The 21,857-nt window shown below is 40.7% G+C and overlaps 1 protein-coding gene across 1 annotated transcript in view; it reads right to left on the bottom strand.

Moving 5' to 3' along the window:
* Positions 1 to 21,857, bottom strand: part of Znf407 (zinc finger protein 407) — a 380,369-nt gene that overhangs the window by 334,986 nt on the left and 23,526 nt on the right. Inside the window, exons 2-3 of the mRNA XM_085676351.2 lie at positions 14,381 to 19,058; positions 7,571 to 7,685 (exon numbers count right to left, since the gene is read on the bottom strand). Coding sequence (XP_085532477.2) covers positions 7,571 to 7,685; positions 14,381 to 18,998 — 4,733 coding nt within the window. The 5' untranslated portion in view covers positions 18,999 to 19,058. The remainder of the gene's footprint in view (positions 1 to 7,570; positions 7,686 to 14,380; positions 19,059 to 21,857) is intronic.

The following is a 21,857-nucleotide window of genomic DNA, read 5'->3' as shown; positions in this document are numbered from 1 at the left end:
TTTAGAACAAAACAATAAAAGGCATAAAATGCATAAATTGTTTGGATGAAAAGGGGGCCTGAAAAGAAAAAAATAAGAGAAAAGTACATATTTTTTTGTTGTTTTTTAAGAGAGAATTTCTCTGCATAGCTGTGGCTGCCCTGGAACTCTTTCTGTAGACCAGGCTGGCCTCAAATTCAGAGATCCGCCTGCCTCTGCCTCTCCAGTGCTAGAACAGGCATGCGCCACCACACCCAGCAAAAATAGTATATACTTTTTAAAGAACCAGCTTCCTACCTTGTGTTCTGCACACGTGGCTCATTCTAGTAGAAACACAATTACAGCACCCACTTTCCTGTCAAAGTGAGCACCAGGAGTGAGGCTGCAGCACTCTGTGTCCTCGCCTTGCACTAAGTTATGTGCTACAGATATCTATCAGTTTCATTATAATTATCCAAAATCCAAGAGTTCCCTAATTACAACTGTAAATAGTGAGCTTCTCTTAAGATATCTCTCTGGCCAAGCCCAATGCCCTTGACTCTGAAGCAGGGATCTATTTCCCTCCTCCCTAGTTATGTAGACTCCCCTCTCTCCTCTTTTCTTTGCTACCCAGAAACTGGCAAGTCACACGGGTTTTTATAAAGGGGGGGGGGGGTGGAAGGATGGAGGCAAGGAGGGAAGGAAAGAGACAGAAAACAGAAAAGAGCCGGTATTCAACATGTGAATACAGAACAGTTTTGAGAAATACCTGTTGGCTTCACCTGCCCAGCCCTGCAACTGTCCACCTGGGTTTTCAATCAAGCCTCAGGGTGACTTAGTTTCCCTGAACACAGCCACCTCGTGTTCAAAAGGGGCACAAGCCCTGCCTGGACAGGCAGCTCTGCCTCATCTTCCTGACTCCCAGGGGCCTTCATATCCACTACTACCTACCCAGTAAGCAGTTTCTGAATTAGCCAGAAAGGCTTGGCCATTTCTGGGCCTGAGTTTTCTCTTTTTGAGGAAGATACTGTTTTTGTCTTTGACCTGAACTCCAACAAGCACTGGCAAATGCTAGTCTTCAGCAGACAGGTGTAATCTGTTCCTCCCTCCACAGCCACACACAGCAGGACCTTGGCAGAGCTCTTACATACAAGCCATGTTATTCCACTCATCTCTGCTTTTGCTCTTCAGTCACCTTGGTTGAAAATACGCAAGTGTGTCTTAGGAATACTCCTCAAGTGACTAAGATTCAACCTCAGCAGAACCCGGTCTGTAAGAAGACATGTTTATACTCCTCAACAGTGGCGGATTCCCATTCTACCTGGTTCCCCTTGGATTGGTTCTGTTTTCTCAGGTCTCTGTCCTCTACGGAGCTTGTGACCACAAGGCCAGTACACAACCCTGTTACCATGCCTACATGAGAGCCTCTAGGGCTCTGCTGAGTGAGAGAAGTGAACAATCAGTGGACCGCCGAGTCTCCCTCTGTCTCCATTCCCAGCAGTGGTGCTGATGTGGCTCCTGAAAGATTAGGAGCAGCTGTCACAGGGGGAAGAACTTTAGGAGACAGGCAAAGAGGAAGATGGAAGTAGAGAACAGATTAACAAGAAAAAGTGGATTAAAAAGTAAAATCACAGAACAGGCAAAGGAAGCCAGAAAGTGACTCCCTCCCTATATGCTACTGAGATGACCGGGGGCAGTTAGAAAGCCAACCCCAGGAGCCATCTTAAAATGAAAGTAAGAGAGAATTAAGACACTGGGGCATGATTACCTCACTGGAAACAAAAAGAGATGCTAACATTTTCAACAACATCCAACATGTAAAATGCTTATTTTATCTTTATTTTCTTACACAGGTTAATCACACGTACTGGCCTTGAAATATATCCATTAACCAATCATGCAAGAAATCATGACCGTGCAGAAGGAAAGAAGGGGATGTTGGTGACAGCAAAGGCCTCCTGTCACTGTGGAGACACTGGGAAGAGCTGTCTTCCCTTTCTACATCAGCCTCCTAGCCTCACCCAATCTCTCCTGCAATGACAAAACATTTCACAAGAAAACACACTAGAGTTATAAGAGTAACGTTTGTTAACTGAACATTAAAATTGAAATGCTGCTTAGGTTTTCAAACCATAAAGTAAGCTGCATATAAAAATGTTGAAAATATTGATCATAACTTAAAAAGGTATTTCAAGGATTTTTACCAGCAGAAGGGTAAATGATTAATTATGGATTGAGTGACAAAACAGAGAGAGCAATTGTTGCATGGCATTTTTAAATTTCAAAATAGAGGCAAAAATATAGTCAAACTAAAAGCAATAAAATACAATGCATCTTTTATAATGAATGTCTTACTGTTAATTTAAATCTTTTTACAAAAGTAAGAGATGTTGTACTTTATATTGTTATAGACAAAATGCATTCCCACAGCACAAAACCAACTTTTCTATCTATATTTTTTAACCAGAACAATCAGCTGAAGTAAATACTTATTTGGATACATCTGTAGATATGATGAGTGTAATTAATTGCTCAGCTCAAAATGCAATTCCGTGGTACTTTTAATGATTTAGGTATACCCAGCTTTAGTTCTCAGAGCAGACTAAAAATAGTGATTTTAATTTATTCCTGCTGCCTACAATTACCCACAACCATGTATTTTTAAATATTTCCAGCCTATAAAAATTACTAATTTTTGCCACTTGTGTTTATCTGCATTTAGACTTTGATTTGGATAAATTAAGCTCTCAAGTGTTCCTTGCTTTATGAAACTCTGCATGTTGTACACTTCAACACAAATAAATGACTTGTACCATTAGAGGTTTAAATAATGTAATGTATTTCATGCTCAGCCTGAAGCTGGATTCCAATGAAGTTGCTAATGCACGTAATGATTAAGTGTAACTCAAATACTAACTGTGTTGTTGAAAACATGACAGGCAATAATTTGGTCTATTATATTCTGCCATTTAATTGCCTAGTACAGACATTCTCTGACACGTTATGAAGCAATGATTTACAATTATTCAAGCTGCAAAGGTCAGAAAGTGACATTATAATCATCTACATAGAGATCCCTCTAATGCACAAAAACTAGGTAATCTCACACACACACACACACACACACACACACACACACACACACACACACCAGTTTAACTGCATTAGTAACTTTCAATTTAAGGTTTTCAAAACCAACTAGAAATAAACATTTCCTAAGCATACTAACGCACAATTTAAATTTTCTGAAATCTTCTAATAAACTCAGAGGTGAAATATTTGGAAAATGTTCTTATTCTCTCCTGATTAGGTAAATCATATTCAACTACTTAACTAACTCCATATACATTAATCAAAACTTGACACAAAGAAATCTACCAATAAATAACATAGCCCCTAATTTATATATACTGAATTTATGCTTCTGAAAAATGACATACAAAACTTAGATATCATTTCCTAGGTTTATGGAGATCACAGAAGCACTGTGAGTTTTCCGTAGCTCTTCAAGATAATTAGTACTGAAATGTAACAAGAACCTACATGGTGAATTTTACCCCTTCACCAGTTTCAGCAGTTTCTTTTCCCTGATACACGGACGTGGCCAACCACACGTGAGTACAATAAATTATCAAGAGATGAAGGACAGCGGGGAGCAGTTAACATCATTTACAGTAAGAACAAAGCAAAGAAACGAGGAAGGGTTTAAATGCCAGAATATGAGAGCAAGACAGGATAAGCAATCTTTTCTCAGAATTTAATTTTAACAGAAAATGGAAAATAAATGTGGCAAACAGGAGGAAGTAGATGTGATTCTACAGAAAACAATCTCAGTGAAAACCAATGAGCAAAATCCAAAGCCGTGGGAAAGGCACAGGCAGCAAAGAGCAGAAAACAATGAGGAGAGGGCGATGTGGGGGAGAGGGCGCTGTGGGGTGAGAGCAGCCCTGAGCCAGGGGGCCAGCGGCATAGTCTCAGTGCGTGTGTCACTCTGACTTCTAGCTCCCATCTGTAAGCGGGACAGCAAAGATGAAGCAAAGAACAAAACCATCAGAATCAGAAAAGGAGACCAGTGTAACCCACAGCACTTAACACCAAGCACTGCATATTACTAACATTCAGAATACATGTACATCGGATAAATTAATTCAGTGTGTGGTGTGGGTGCTGAGAATTGATCCTGGGCCTTGTACACGTTAGACACTAAGCTATATTTTTTAAAAAAAAAATTTAAATGTGTAAAATGAATTTGGGGGATGAAATTTTTCATTCTTAACAATTAAAATAAATAAATAGGATCAGGAATTTAATAAAAAGATGTGTCTGGCCTATTTTTAGCCCCATAAGTACTGAATAAGCCTCTCAACTTTGGAGCAGAGAAGCCCCACTCGGCACCACCACAGTGCAGCTAGAATCCCTCTCCTAATCACACGCTGTAAAGAAGAGCCTGCTAGAACAAGACAGGCTGCTCTTCAGGGGACCTGGATTGGATTCATCATCCACATGGTGACTGACAACCATCCATAGCTCCAGCCCTATTCTAACCTCATGGGCACCAAGGACCAAGAACGCATGAGTTGTATAGATATTATAAAGGTAAAACACTCACATGCATGAAATATATGTTTTTAAATACAGCAGCTATACAGATCAACAAACAAAACTCTGTTCTCTTGAATTAAGAGGAAGAAACAGCTTTATTCTTTATCTGCTTTGAAACATGGAATGTGCAGCAACGTGTTCATACCATGAGAAGAGCAACCTTGTCTATGCAGAGCGTCAACCCTGAGTCACAGCCAGACAACGGGAACTCGACTTTCAACTCATTCAGCTCCCCCGTCAAGTAATGTAAACCCTGCCGTGCTGTGGCCAACATTTGCCAGGAGAGGATAAGTAAGAGAACAGCTTCAAGTTACTGATCTTGAAGATTAAAAAAAAATAAAGTAACATAAATCCAGATGCAACAATTTTAAATGCAATTGTTATGTTAAAGTTGACAAGTCTTAGTGGGAACTCTAAGACACAGCGTCCTCGTGCATCTACAGTCTTCCTACATAAAGACAAGAAAAGGCAGGCAAACAATACAAACAATGGCTACAATAACATTAAACATACTCAATAAAAACACACCATTTCCACAAATTTCACCACAAGAAAACTAAAAGGTTATTGCAAAAAGTTCAATTTTAGGATAGTTATTTCAAGCATGTGCCTGCCTCAATGTTTTATGCATTTTCAACAGGACTATTAAATAAATAACTACATATAACCCGATAAGGAAGCGGTCATTAATAAAATTTTTAAAAACTGAGACTAAGATATTAACTACTGGAGAAAAAGAAACAGAGCAGGACCTCTGTTTGTGACAAAATTATACAATTGATGCTCCCAAAAGATCACTTTACCTTTAAAGCATGATTTTGTAAAAGGTAAAATTTATAGCAATTAAAGCTAATGAAGAAATGCAGCATAGCCTGCTTATGTTCAGGAACTAATGGGTCCACTGAGCATTTGGGAGATTATTTAGCCATCAGTGATAATGAATTGACACTGTCAGCAATGTTAATGCACCAATATTCTCCAGTGTCAGTAGTAGGAACCAGTCCTTGCTTTTTTGTTTTATTTTCCATTTAAACTTTTATGTTACTTTTATACCTAACCAACACATGAAACAATGACACCCCCATACATAACACACAAAACATAGAACCACCGAAGATAGCCCCATATCTAACACACGAAACACAGAACCACAAATACCCCTTCCCGAACATTAAATTCCTAATTCATTAGTGTTCTGATCAACCTCACTGATCAATCCTTCTCAGCTCACTGACCTTCAGAGCTCCTGGCCTCACTTCACTTACTTTTAAAAAGAAAAAAAAAAAAAAACACTATAATTCCACGGGGGGAGAAGTTTAAAGGTTACCCTAATACTGAAATCTAGAATGTTTTATCTACACACACACACACACACACACACAATGCAGCTCTCTGTGGCGAACCTAAGACTGAAAACATTCCTATTTATCCTGGTGAACAAGCACACAAACTACTAGTGCAGCACTTCCCCTGTCTTCAGTAATCAGCTCAGGAACGAGACAGTGTCCAAATTATACATTTAGAGCCAATAAATTATAAGTTGTTTCTGCTACTAAGTATATAAAAAAGGATTCTTTTAAAAAAGTTTTTTTAATCTTTCCAATATCTTAGCACCCTAAATTTTAAAAATGGATAAAAATTAGATTTCAACAAACCAAATGTGCAAAAATCTATTTACCTATTTTTCACAAATGGGGGAAAAACTGCTTACTACTTCCAAATGCACATTTCCACTGTGGTCGGGGTCATCTCCTACAGCTCAGAGAATAAGCACAGTAAATGACTGTCTTTTAAAATCACAAGACCTACAGAAATTAAAATGAACCACTTGGGACTTGACCTGGCAGCTAAACTCAGTGGTAACAGAGCTCATTCTCCAGCTGACCATGAGTGGCTTCCGGGAAAAGGTTCATCTTCATTTACTTTAGCTGCAAGTCACTGAACCATCAATTTGGCCAGCGAATAAATCACAGACCATGGTTGATAACATTGCTTGCAAAGTTATTTGTAAAACTCTCTTAAGGGTCAAAAAGTGAAATCATACCCTGGGAATACGTACTGTCCAATACAAAGAGAGCTGCTCTTGACCTGAAGGGTGTTTACATGTCCACGTACACCTGAAGAGCCTTCTACATAAGCACAATATATGCATACTGCATAATTTAATTGGACCTATGAATTGCAGATTTCTTAAGTTTCACATAAAGTATTTTATATGATGTACTTATTAGTTAATTTCTCTAGCACAATAACATTAAAATATATTTTAATAAGTAGAGTATTAAAATCCACCTCTGAATGTCCTATGATACACCATATATGTCATAGCATTTTAAAACCTTTTAAACATTTCTGCTAAATTAATTAGTTTTACATTGAGGTACCTCAGTGCTTTCTATTAAATGTAACATACCTGAATGACAATTAAACACTAGGAATGACTCTACAAAGAACCATGAATTGAAAACAGAAACTCGTTTTGAAATCACATGACACAAAAATACATTATACACTGTTTTTACCACATCATCCCTCAAATGATCAGTAACCAGGCATCTGAAATTAAATCTTTTGTTTTTCCTTACAGAATATGTCCGATTTATCCAAAGAGCCATTAATGTGATTAAAATTAAGACAGTATAGCAGAAGAAAAAGATACATATGCACTCCTAAAGCTATATTATCTGGGGGGGGTTCTTTTTGTCTTTAAATGGAATTTATAGTTCTCTCTGGCAATGTGAATGAACATCCTATAATTTAGTCAATTTACAGATTACAGGTTCAAATTGACCTTGTAGCCCATAAAATTGCTCATCTTCAGCACAGGATTAGAAGTGGGAGAAGAATGTCATAACTGTATTTAAGGAATTTACCATAACAAAGGAAAGGAGGATACGCAAGCATAATTTTCGCCACTCTTACTCATATCAGTTGTGAATTCTCAAACAATAGCTCCCCCGCACACAGTTAGCCCCGGCTCACACAGCAGAGGTGGCTTCCATCTACTCACCCACAGACGTGACACTTGTACTCCCTCATCCCAAGGTGCCTTTTCACGTGGTTTCTGGCATCTCCAAGCTGAGCTGTTGCGAAATGGCATATCTTGCACTTGAATGGTTTTGATCCTGAGTAAATGTAACATAAAGTAACATTGGACTTGGGTAACACATTACTAGTAGACTTTTAAATGTGGCGGGTAAACCAAATCCTAAGTTAAACCTTCAAGAAAATTAAAACTTTCATCCCCAAAACAAAATGCATGCACTTATTTATAACTTTCTTGACCCCATAAATATTCCATGTGGTTTTAATGTTTTAGTGAATATTGCTAATTCTCAAAAACATTTCTAAGATTTAAAGTCAAAAGTTGAATGCCACTAAGCAGCTTATATGAGCTAAATAATGTTAAACATTTTTCATACATCTGACAAAAAGATTTCCTGAAGATATCCTATCGAAAATTGAACATTTTAAAAACACAAATACAAACAAAAGGTCACTGGTATCTACAAAGTGTATTACTGAGTATATTTCTCAGACATAACAACACTTTACTAACACCAGCACAGACACACAACTACACTGTGCTAACACCGGCACAGACACACAACTACACTGTGCTAACACCGGCACAGGCACACGACCACACTGTGCTAACACCACCACACACACACAACTACACTGTGCTAACACCACCACACACACACGACTACACTGTGCTAACACCATCACAGACACACGACTACACTGTGCTAACACCGGCACAGACACACGACTACACTGTGCTAACACCATCACAGACACACGACTATACTGTGCTAACACCACCACACACACACGACTACACTGTGCTAACACCACCACACACACACGACTACACTGTGCTAACACCATCACAGACGCACGACTACACTGCGCTAACACCGGCACAGACACACGACTACACTGTGCTAACACCATCACAGACACACAACTACACTGTGCTAATACCATCACAGACACACAACTACACTGTGCTAACACGGCACAGACACACGACTACACTGTGCTAACACCATCACAGACACACGACTACACTGTGCTAACACCGGCACAGACGCACGACTACACTGTGCTAACACCACCACACACACACGACTACACTGTGCTAACACCACCACACACACACGACTACACTGTGCTAACACCACCACACACACACGACTACACTGTGCTAGCATCATCACAGACACACGACTACACTGTGCTAGCACCATCACAGACACATGACTACACTGTGCTAGCACCATCACAGACACACGACTACACTGTGCTAACACCGGCACAGACACACGACTACACTGTGCTAACACCGGCACAGACACACGACTACACTGTGCTAACACCGGCACAGGCACACGACTACACCGTGCTAACACCGGCACAGACGCACGACTACTTCACTCCACCGTCACACACATGACAACATAGCACATAGCTGTTGTGCTTTCGTCATCTTTTCACTGCTGTGATGAGTCAGCAAACCAGCAGTGTCAACATCTTGGTTACTGAGTTCATTAACAGATATTTCAACACAAGAGGCTCAGTAACGACAAGAAAACTCTTTTAATTATTTAATACGGACCAAGATTAAAGTACGCTGCAAAACAAAACACTTAACCTTTTCAGTCAACAGCATCACTGTGAGTGAGTCACGACCACCGAGTCCTCCCTCCACTTACTAGAAATAGCCACTCTTAAGGAAGAAGACGTGTACAAACTGTCTTCCAGTTTTCTAACTACTACATCTGGAAAGAGATTAAAATAATAAAAACCACGGCTAAAAATCTTTACATTTCCAGACTTTTTGTGTCATAATTAGCATACCTATTTTATGAAATAACACTTTCAATATGGTTGGAGTATGAAATCTGTAAATTTCAAAAATTATAGAGTACAAATAAATCATCTGCAATCAATGAACCTTTGTGTAGTCCTGGAAAAATAAAATTCCTCCAAGGTAAAAAAAAGTGTATATATATATATATATATATATATATATATGTTTGAAACTAAAGCACTCTAGAAAAAAAAAACAGACTCTTAAATTTCAATTTAGTTCTCAAAAGGACACGGAGAAAGTGAAGTATTTAATTTTAACCTCCCAAAAAAGGAGGAAAAAAGCCAACAGTACTACATGGCAGACAAGGCTGTCTAATGACAATGAAGTACATCTCTTAGTACTTCAAATTTCTATGGTTAGAAGCAGGTGAAAATGTATCCAACACCTGAATGGTTCTATATAGTTATGTTTAGATATCAAAAGCAGGTTGAGATTTCAGCTTACAGCATTCACATCCTATCAATCATTGTAGAAACTAGTTTATTTAAATAACCCTGATAAAATTAAGCGTATCATGACTTTGAAACATCATATGAGACACAGAATCCCTTAATGGAACTCTTAAAGGGTAAGAGTCAATCTATTGTGCTTAGTAAAGTGCTTTTTCAAGGACAATTTGGAAATTATTAATAAACGATAATATCAGGACCTCAAACAAGGATAAAACTCGCACAACATTCATCTGCTCTATGCCTTGGAGAAACAGGTCTAAAACCCTGGTGGCTCAGACAGCCTGGCTGGCCTAGCTCCGCTCAGGTGGCACGAAGACCACGGCAGACGGAACAGAAGCTGCTGTGGTCTCAGTCCACTGTGAGGAAGTCCTTCCCAAAGTCTCAGAGCTTACTGGTGCAGTGTATGGAGAAAACACAAATCAGCTAGCATTAGAGGTAGGCTGATAGCATCTTCTTCCTATGCATTAGCATTCCAGAATCAGCTAAGGAAATTCTCTCTGTAGGAAGAGGAAGCCTTTCCTTCTACTTCACTTCCTAGAGACAATGTTTCTTTTTTACAGTTGCTATACAATATACATTATGAAATGAGGAGCCTGGCATATGTTTTTAACACAAAACCTTTAAAAAACACATATTTCTATATTTGTATTTCTCTCAGATGTATGTCATTATTAAAATGTCCAGAATTATCTTAAATAAATCTATTCCATGGAGCAGCATTGTGTTCAGAAGATTTCTTATTTTAATTTGATCTGTATGACTTTATGAAGGCGGAAAAAAAAATTAAAGTGGCCCTAACTTCCTGGTGCCTGATTCTTTACTAAACAAATCCCAAATCTCAGTCTGCACTCAGCCCTTGGGGTCCTGCTTCTGTGGCCTTCTTACCATTCTGCACACATAGATGGAGCATTAACATTCAGAAGGGAAGGCGGCATCCTTCAGATCTTAGCAGAGGGGTAATGCAGATGCATGGGTATCACGCAGTGCTTGCTGACTGCAGGCTAAACCTGAAGTGTTTTCCTAGGCATTCGAACACTTCATTCATTCAATCAGTCAATCACTCATTCATTTACCCATCCAACAAATGACATAGAATGCCAGTCATGAGAGAAGTGCGTGCTGAGTAAGCAGTGAACCAAGTCAGTCCCTCCCCGCTGTGCTCCGTCTACAGACTAACTGTTTTGGTGGTCTGAATACTCTCGAGACTGTTATACAAAGAATTACAGACACCCAGCACTAACTTGGAGCTTTCAGTGAAGACATACACATCATATATACCCACATATGAACATTTTCAAAGGGCGTAAGTGACCGGAGTACTATGCACACAAACAGAATGGTTTCCCAGTATCTTGAGGCTTAAGACATCTTCCATGTCCTGTGATATAAAAGCTTTAGAATACTTCACAAGAGATAAGCCCTGTGCCATGAGATCTAACCCAGAGTGAAGACCCCTGACAATCAAGCCAAGTGGTTCATACCACAAATGCACAGGAGCTGAGATTTCCTCCTACAATTCTTCATAACCAAAGCTCATTTCTTCAGCATGCTGCTTTCATCATGCTAAGAATAATCAGAACAGGTTACATAAAACATACAGCAAATTCCAAATATGGAAATGGGTTGGAAATGCAAGCCCTCTTCTAGCTAAGCAGTAATAACAGGCCCTGCATTACTCCTTCATACATAAAAGCGAAGTACCAGGAAGCCATTCATTTTAAGATAGTCCAAGAGAAAAACAACATAAAATTAAAACCTGAAAACCAGCCTTCCCAAAAGAGTGACTTGCGAAACTCCGCTCTCAGGAGGGAGTGCTCTGCAGTACCCAGAGCACCGGAAATTGTACTTGCTGCGAAGACCAACGGAAGATCCAAAAAGAGAAAAAAAAAAAAAAAACCTCTGCTAACTTTTACTAAATGTTACAATCGATGATGTAACTTATGTAAGTAGGGTTACTCTGTCACATATTGATAGTTACCTCACTTTCACATCCACATTAACTTGATTTTAAATGCAATTAATATATATAGTCAAGGAAGACTAATGGACTACATTCTGCACTTAACCTGGTAGACATTTCCAAATGGCACAAGTGACCAGTGCAAACCTATTTTGCATTGTAAACGACTAAATAAATCTTAATGGATTAAGAATGATCAGCTATCAACACACAAGGGAAATTAAGTGCTGAAATGCCTACATTGATTATTTTAAATTATTAGCCTTACTCTGTTCTTGAATTTGTATGCTTTTAGTGAGCTTTAACACATTTACAAGACTTATTGACTATAATTACAAGAGAATTCAAGTAATGGACACATCAATTATAAGCAACATGTCTTGACCAGACAGTTGCATAAAGAATTCTAAAAAGAGCTCCATTAGCATCTTCCTCTTGGTTTTATTCAGTTTTATCTGACTTAAGAGGGCATGTTAAGAAAACACATATTTTCCGTGCCTAAGAACAGCCTGGTATCTAATGCCATGTCACTTCAGAGAGTGAGAAACAACAAGAGACGACCAACAATGCAAACAAATAAGCACCTGGGCGCCCTCCAGAAATGGGCATCAAGTAGCTAGTGGAGAGCAGGCCACAGAGACTGCGGTGTTTACATTCACCGGAACTGATCTCCTATTACTTTCCTTAAAGGAAATATCTGGCCTATCTTTAATCAACCTCAGTTACTGACAATGCTCTATAGCTCCGTGTAGCCATGCACTAAGTTTCAAAAACTGCAGGAATTTAAAGTGTAGATTTAACAATATGCCATTATTTAAAAGTACAGTAAAATAAACCTCACCGTTTTAATGAAAATATGTTCATTGAAATGTGAATTTATTATTCAAATCCACTCATAAATTCAACCATGTAGACAGAACTTGTCTAAGCAGAGCACAATGATTTAGAAAAGCTGTCTATTTAAAATAAAGAATGTATGGCAGGTTTATAGAAACACTGCAGTGAATTTTTACATAAATTTAGAACAGTGGCTTATACATTTTTCACCAAATATATATATATTTTTAAAATTTCTCCCCAAACTAAACATTAGCATGGAACATTCAATGTGTCAGAATATAGACCCTAAATCAGGTACTACCCCAATGAAAATCGAATTCCAATTCATATTAAGGGAAGCATGTTCACAAATTCTGGTCCTTGAAAGTGGAATCATACTACTGGGACTCAGACTTGTGGATACAAACTATCTATTGATGAATATTTTTAAATTTCTAATATCTTAAGAAATTTTATCAAAGGGCAAGAGAGATGACTCAGCAGTTAGGAGCATAGACTTCCCTTCCACAGGGCCCAGGTTAGATGGCCAGGGGATCCGATGCCCTCTTCTGGTTTCCAAGGGCACTGCATACATGCAGTACACAGACATACAGGCAAGCAAACCACATAGAAAAAAAATAAACGTTAAATTTTTGAGGATGTAGTGGTACACACCTTTACAGAAGAGGGGAAGGAAGAATTGTAGGAGCCAGAGGGATCAAGAACACCACAAGATAATGGCCCACAGAACCAACTTACCTGGGTTCATACGAGCTCACAGAGACTGAACTGACAATCAGGGAGTCTACATGGGTCTGACCTAGGTCCTCTGCATATGTTATGGATGTGTAGCTTTGTCTTCCTGAGGGACTCCTAACAGTTGGGGGGGGGGGCTGTCTCTGACTCTTTGGCTTGCTTTTGGGACTTCTCCTTCCAATGGGTTGCCTTGTCCAGCCTAAAACTAGGAGAGATGCCTAGTTTTATTGCAACATAATATGTCATATTTGATTGATATACCTGGAAGGCCTGCCCTTTTCTGAAGGGAAAGAGGGAGTGGATCAGGGGAGAGGGGAGGTAGGGGTGAGGAACTGGGAGGAGAGGAGAGACGGGAAATTGCAATCAGGATGTAATATATGAGAGAAAAACAAAAGACTAAAATATTGAGGGTGTGATGGCACACACCTTTAATCCCAACACTTGGGAAGCAGAAGCAGGCGGATCTATGTGAGGTGGAACACAGCCTAAGCTACATAGTAAGTTTCAGAACAGCCAGGACTACACAGTAAGGCCCTGTCTCAAAACATAAGAATTTTAATAAAGGTTAAAAGCTACTTAATATGCGCTCCAAAACCACAAAGTGTCTTTTACTATAACTTTGGAAAATCAAATAATTAATACAAAACAAATGAAAAGCAGTAAAACACAGGAGTTTTGCACAGCCATCAGAGGGTGCTTTTGACAAAAGTAAAAGCAATTTGTCCACTGATGTGCCTTTAGAATCTCTAAAACTAAACTGCCTCTGGAAACATTAAATGTCGACAATTCCTAGACACAAGCAGAGCATCACACTAACACGAAATATGAATTAGGTGGAAGGTTCACAAGCAAATTCAAATGGGGCTCCATACTTGGTTGGGACCCAAAGTTCAAACTCCATCACTTTTGCACTTTGTAGGAGAACACAGGCTTGCTACAAGGGTTACATACCTGTATGGGTGCGAATGTGAGCCAGAAAGGCCATGGAGTTGCTGCTCCGACACATCTTCCCACAGTACTTGCAGATATTCCCCTGGTTTTCCTCTCTCTCACGATTGATTTGCTCAGTGTCTTCCACTATGTACTTATTTACCTCCCGTAGCAATTCCTCATGCTGTCCTTTAATGTGCAGAAACAAATTCTGTTCAGAATCAAAGGGCTCTGTACACTTGACACATTTGAAGGTGGCCCCTCCCTCTGGAAGCTCTTCTACACTGGCCTGTTCATTTCTCATATGACCAGCACTAGCCAAATGCTGGTGAAGGTTACTCTCAGTATAGAAGGATTTCCCACAAAGTAAACAATGGAAGTGTTTCTCTTTCGTGGGATGCTTCATAGCTATGTGGACATTCAGTCCACTCAATCCATCTGCTAAGAAACCACAATCATCACATCGGATTCGTGTGGACTCGCCAAAGGAACTGCCTTCAGCTTTCCTCTTCTTCAAGCCTTGAGCACAGTCTTTTGGGGGCAACTCACTAACTCTCACCCCTGCTGCCAGCAGACCCTCTTCCGACTGATCAACCAATTCACCATCTTCAGAAGTTTTTATTCTTATTATGGAAGAATCAAACCGGCCAAAACTGTACATGGTTTGCCCTTTGTCATCAATACTTATTATAGTTTCATAAACATCATTACTGTCAACTGTGTCATCAGAAGCTGGGCCATCCTCTTCTACAACAATCTCATGTTGTGAGCTCATCAGAATTTCCTTATTCTCGAGAACAGGGTTTGCTTGCACATCTTTCAAATCTTCTGAACTCTCTTCACATCCAGCTTTGCTCTGGCCACCACCATCCAGGTCCAGCTGCACAGCAGGGGAAGTGGATTCAGCTGAATGGCCCCCATCTAAGTCTCCAGAGGAGAGGGACTTGTCAAGGACTTTACCTCCACTATTGCTGGTACTGCCTCCCTCACCTTCACAGCGTGTCCTTGGGTCACCAGCATCGGCATCATTCAACAAGCCATGGTTTTCCTTTCCTGTCTCACAATCCGCAGCATAGTCTCCTGGATTGTCATCTTGAAGACGGCCTGGGGAGTCATGACTAGAAGGAGTATTAAAGGACACTATCTCCCCAGGTTTCATATGTTTGTCCTTAGCAAGGGGCTGTTGCAAGGTCTCACAAAAGGAATGATCTTCCTCAGTCACAATTTCCACTGAGTCAGGAGCACAGAGCACTTTAGACATATCTAAGCTAGCATTCTCATCTAAAATAGAGCAATCTGCAGCATTTCTAGGTTTGAGAGTATCAGATGACTGGTCTGGTTTTATTTTAGATTCCTCAAGGTTTTGTGAATGCCCCTCCTCAGGCACAAGGATGCTTTTAGACATTTCTGAAGAACCCGCTTCCACAGTAGAGGAGTTGAGGTAAGACTGTCTTTTCATCTTATGCTTCTCTGTTGCAGCATGCCTCGTCATTTCCCTGCGAGTCACTGCATAGTAATCACAGGCCATGCAATAAAACTCAAACTCTTTGGTGTGCTTCCTTTTCACGTGCAGCTCTAGTGAAGCAGCCGAGTGAGCACTGAACTCACAGTGCAGACATCTATTGTCACCTGAACCTGCAACATCTTTCTGAGAGCACACATCACTCTGCTGTAGAAGGTCCTCTGGATCTAGAGAGAGCTGCCCCTTTCTATCAGAGAGTCGATGGCTACCTTCCCCATCTCCAGAATGAAACACATTCTCAGCTTCAACTTCTACTGCGTTTCCACAGTCGACCGCCGGCTTATCTGTAGGAGATGCAGCAGACCCAGCGGACCTGTCAGCCTGCTCATCGGAAACGGTCACTGCTCCAGGGGAATTCTTTTTACAGGCTTCAAGATCACCCCCTTCTGGGCCAACAATTATATCTGAGCTTTGTTTCCCATTTGCTTCTGTTTCCACACGTCCTTTATGTTTCTTGGTGGCACAATGACGTTCCATATCTCCTTTAGTTACAGTATAATACTTACATACTTTGCACAAATAACTATACTGGTGACTGTGTTTACGCCTGATGTGCACCGTCAAATTTGTAATACTAGAGGCCAGAAGTCCACAGTGTGAACAGGTCCGTGAAATGCTGCCTTTGGGCCGCCCTCTCTTTGGAGTAGGGGCTAAGGCTAATTCATCATCTCTAGTGACGACACCAGACTGGGGCAGCTCCTTAGCAGGCAGCAAGCTCTGCTCACGACAGGAATGATCCTGTAATCGCACACCGACATGGCCTTCGGGTCTTCCACTTCCAGAAACGTGAGACTCCTCCTTTCTAACATTTGCACCTATGCACACCCTTTCAATGCACTCTTCAAAACTTAAACCAATATTGTTTTTCTTAGCATTTTCAAGGTGTTTGCTTCTTTTAATATGCTTCTCCATCCCTTCTTTGCTCAGTGAATAAAGATTACATGCTTTACAAAGAAAGTGATAGTCTTGCCCATGCCGAAGCTTTATGTGTCTTGTGAGGACGGTGGAAGACCGTGTTTTGTAAAAGCACTTCTTACACTGAAACTGAGGCTTACTTGAATGCCTTGCTTCAGTTCCATGGCTGACCCTCGACTCAGCAGGATCTTCCTTAGCTGCTTTCCCTGATTCTTGTCTAGAATCTTCCATGTTTTCTGATTCTAAAGTACTTAAAGGTAAAACAGAATCCCTGCTCAATGATGAAGCTGTCTTTGGTTGAACCACTAAACTATTATGCATCTCAGTTGCTCTGTGTTCTTCCACATCTTTCTCAGGCAAGAACAGATTACAGGAGGTGCAAAAAAAGCCCATGTTATGCTTTTCCTTCATGTGGTCTCTAAGACCCACTTCATTCAAAGAAACAAAGGAACAACGCTGGCAGCTGAGGGCAGGGGCCACCTGCTGGTGCTGGTTACTATGCAAGTGTTCCTCTAAGTCTTCCCTCGATGAACTAGAAAAGTTACAGGTTTGACAGCAAAACTGCATCTCTCTTGCATGGCACCTTCTCACATGAATTTCTAAGTCTGTCTCGTCTGCAGCTATATGACCACACTCTGTACAGGTAAACAGGACCTGGCAGACTGGAGCTGGTTTTACTGGCAGGGAGCCCAGCTGTGTGGAGCCCGAAAGATGGGAAGCTTTCTTGTCCTGTGTCCCTTCTGAGTCATCTGAGGTAGTCACACACAGACTTTGGACATCCTGGCTCAATTGTCTTTGTTCTGTCATTGGCTGTGCATCATTTGGTTTCACCTGTGTTCTAAAGTGTTTCATATACATCCTCTGAGTTTCATTTGTACCCCTCTTATTAATTCCTAGAAGATTAAACCTTTTCTTTGCCTGGCCCTTTAAAGTAAAAGTGCCAGTTCGTCTGCGAAAGCTATTACCCAACATTAGGTGATTTCGCTCAGATCTTGTCCTCGAGGTGGCACTGATACTGATATGCGCTATCTGGAGGGTATTTTTGATGGATTCCGATTTACCTAAAAGACCCTCTGAGCTTACTAAGCCCCCTAGCTGTTTGTTCTGATTTTCAGGATTTTGAACTACAGCAAAAGTAACATTTTCCTCAACAACTTCTTTCCCTGATGAGGTATTCCTAGAGGGCACCATTTCGACAAGCAGTTCACTCCCACCACCACTGTGTTCAGAAAGGGTTCCTCTGCAGACCTGAGAGTGGTTCCCAGTATTCTGCACTCCTTTGGAATCCCCATTCCGTGCTACTGGTTTAGAAGCTCTTGGTTTTGTTCTAACATTCTTTGTTCCCATGACACAGGATTTTTTAGGAAAAGGCTGTTTTGTTAAGATTTGTACAAATCCTCCACGAGCAGCAAGATTCTGACGCCGAAGGTGTGTTTTGCCAAGATAATGTGCATTCAACAGGTTTTCTTCGGCACACTGGAAGCCGCAGAGATCACAGGAAAATATTTTCTGCGGCCCGTGAGTATGTTTTACATGCACGTGAGGAGACGAGCTGCTCTCTGCTCTGTGGCTACAGTGGCAGCAGGCACATTTCTTCTCCTGTTCCACACGACATTCCACGTGCTTCTCCAAAGCAGAGCAAGAGGAAAATGAATGACCACACATCCTGCACTTGAGAACTGTCTCTGCATTTCCAAAGCTACAACTAACACCCATTTCTTCTGGAGGAAAAGGAGTGCGTCTTTCCAGAACTAGGGAAACTGTTTCCTGAGCAGGCTTTCTCTCCGCATCTGCTTTTAAAGGAAGGGTGTCAAATGTACTAAAATCCTCGGGTGGGGAGAAGACACTGGGAAGGGCTCGGCCTCCATCTGAGTGGCTGGTCGAGAAGGTCTCCTGTCCTACATCAGCCGAGTCAACATTAGCTTCTGCAGTGTCCAACCCACAGGTGCCCTGCTCTTCCATCTCAAGGGGCTCCATTGCCTCTATTCTCCTTCGTTTGGAAGCAAGTTCACTTCTGTCTTCCTCCACAGCAACACTGTCTGAGCTGGACGATTCTGAAAAACCCCTTTTGCTCGTGAAACTCTCAGAGGCATTTGCTATCCCATCAGACACAGGCCCACAACTGGCATCACGGGAGGAAACAATTTTCGTGTCTGTGGCTTCCTCATCCTCATCATTTTCATGTTTATTCTCAGAATCCATTCTTAACAAAGTTCTGGTGATGTTTCTTCTGACAGATTGAATTTAACTAGAATTTATAATCTGTGAAATAAATAGACATGGCATTAGAGTTTTGAACATTAAGAAAATGCAAACCTCTAGGTCTGAACCTAAGGGAGAAAAATATGATGAAATTAACCTCAATGAAGTTTCTTCCGTACCTGACAAACCTGACCACATGTATAAAGTGCTGTTTTCAAAATTGGCAATCTTGCTGCGTGTGGATGTTCAAACCTGCAATCCCAACAATTCTGACGCAGGGACAGGAGGATTACCTTATGATCAAGGCCAATCAAGGTTACACAGTGACTACCAGGCCAAGCCGGGCTACAGAAGGAGATTCCCATCTTTAAAACAGAAAAATAAAATAAAGGCATGAGATCAAATGTGTGGACTGCAGTGACCCACAAGGCAATAGTATACATCTTTGTCAGGGTAAAGGGACACTCTCCGTCAGTTTTCAGTCTACGAAACAGCAGTCACTTCTTTTTAAACAGAGAAGCCTTTCTTACAAACTACACTGTGGTGGATTCCCCTTCTGTAAATCAGATGTGACGAGAACCTGGAGCACCGCCTTCCCTGGGAAGCTTTTAAACAGCACACAGTGCTGGTACGAAAGCAACTGCCTCAGCCCTGCCCCTACAGCAAAAGGCTTACCATGGCATCCTCAGGAGATCTCAACCAACACCACATATTCTCACCACAGGGTAACACTCACGCTCAAATCTCTTGCCAATGAAAAGCCACCCCTGTCCCAAGTATCAATCAACTTTCTTACACACAGTCATTCTTGTTTTGTCTGAGAGTTAATGGCAAAGGCAAATGCCAATGGTACAAAATTAATGGAGTAAGTTTTTTGGAGGGAGGGAAATTACCCAGAATAGAATGTCTTAAAAGTCAATATTATTGATTTTATTTTTCATAATTATAGCTAATTAACACATATCCTTTTCCATTTATTTTATACTATGATTGAAATTTTTAGCCAAATGTCATTTTATTTGAATAAAAATCATTAACATATAATGACATTTTAAACTATTTAGCTACTTTTTCCATAAATGACAAATAAAAATGAAGCTTGTTACTTAAAAGTGGAGAACAAAAAATAATATATTAGGCATGTAAGCAAATAAATAAATGAAGAAAAAACACTTATCGAAATTAAAAACTTCCAAGGATACTATGCTATAAAGGTCACCAATTAGAAAGTGGAAAAAGAACCCTTGGAACGGGACTTTGTCTTTTCTTTTTCTTTTTTTAATTACATACCTGATAAGGCATTTGCTCCTAGACTATTCAAAGAACTATTACAATAATTTCAAAATGAAGAAAAAAAATCTGATTATAAATTTGTCCATAGGAAAAACAAAAAGACAACAGCACATGAAATTTTAAAAATAAATAAATAAAAATAAAATCCCAGACAGCATTAGTCATTATAGAAATGCAGTCAGGATCACAATAGGATTCTGTTTTCTAGCTACGAGAAAAAATACAAGTGGAAAGTAAGATCACAACAGGGTTCAGTCAAATGAGCCTACAAGCAACGCTGGGAGATCAAGGAAGGACAGTGACTTGAGCCACACTCCAGAACCGCTCAAGTCTGAGCCAGCAGCAAGACAGAGAGAGAAAGGGAGGGAGAGAGAAAGAAAAAGAAAAAAGGAAAGGAGAACAAAAAAGGGAAAGGAAAAAGAAAAGAGAAAAAAAAAGTGGAATCACAACAAATGTTAGTGAGGACATAGAGCAACCAGAACTTTCCAGCAAGGCTGATGGGAGTTGAAGATATCATTATCAAGATACAAGCTCCAGAGCAAGCAAAATGGCTCAGCAATTAAAAGCACTTGACCCCAAGCCTGAGTATCTAGGAAACCACAGGTAGGAAACACCCTGCAAAGCTTGTCCATTGGACCTCTAGGGACTGTGACCACATGGACATACACACAAGTACTGTTAAAAATCGGAGGATGAGAGAAGACGGAGATCTGGATTGGGGAAACAGCTTAGTGATAGAGTTCACCTGGCGGGAAAAGGCACTAGATTCAATCCTCTATACTGTCAAAGAAATGTGTATAAGTCACAGAGCTCTGCCCCTAGATGCTCCCTAAAGACGTCTCCTGCATGACCCTTCACAGTCCATTCCCAGAAGCACACCCCCTTACTCTTCACCACACCATACCATGTCCCCACATCCCCAACGTTTAGAATTCCTCCACAGGGTACCAGAAGATACAATGGAGGGGTAAGTGTTCCTGACCGCCACACAAGTCCGGTTAGGGAACACACAATATTCCCGCCATCCTTATCTCCCTGGCTACTCCAAAGGGGCAGCTTCCCCCAGCTAAACCCTCTCCCCTGCCACGCCAGCCCAGCTTTCTGCCTGGAACCTCTACCCTTCCCCTCTCCCTTTTTCGGGGCTTAAATTTCTCCATCTCGGCCAGGGTGGGCGCCGCGGGCTGGGACAGGCGGTGAGTGCAAAGGGACGGGAGTCCCTTTGTTCTAATAGCCTGCCTGCAGCAAGCTAAGGCTGCAGGCAAAGTGATTCCTGGATAGCAAGGGGCACTAATCCAGTAGAAGAAGACCAAGCGGAGAGAAGAGCCATTGGAGAGCATCTGAAGGAAGAGATGGGCAGGCGCCAAGGCAAGAATTCCTCCAATAATCTTAAAAACAACATGAAAACACCAGATCCCAGCGATCTTACGACAGAAGGACTTGAGCACCCTATTCCGGAAGAAGTGGAAAACAGTGTCATTATGAAAGCAATAGAGTCTCTTAAACAGGGTATGAATAACTCACTTAAAGAAATAGAAGAGAAATATAACAAAAAGATGGAAGAAATGA

Source organism: Myodes glareolus, chromosome 13 (assembly GCF_982192425.1).
Source record: "Myodes glareolus chromosome 13, mMyoGla1.1, whole genome shotgun sequence".
Classification (NCBI taxonomy): domain Eukaryota; kingdom Metazoa; phylum Chordata; class Mammalia; order Rodentia; family Cricetidae; genus Myodes; species Myodes glareolus.
This window is presented reverse-complemented; position numbering and strand designations above follow the sequence as displayed.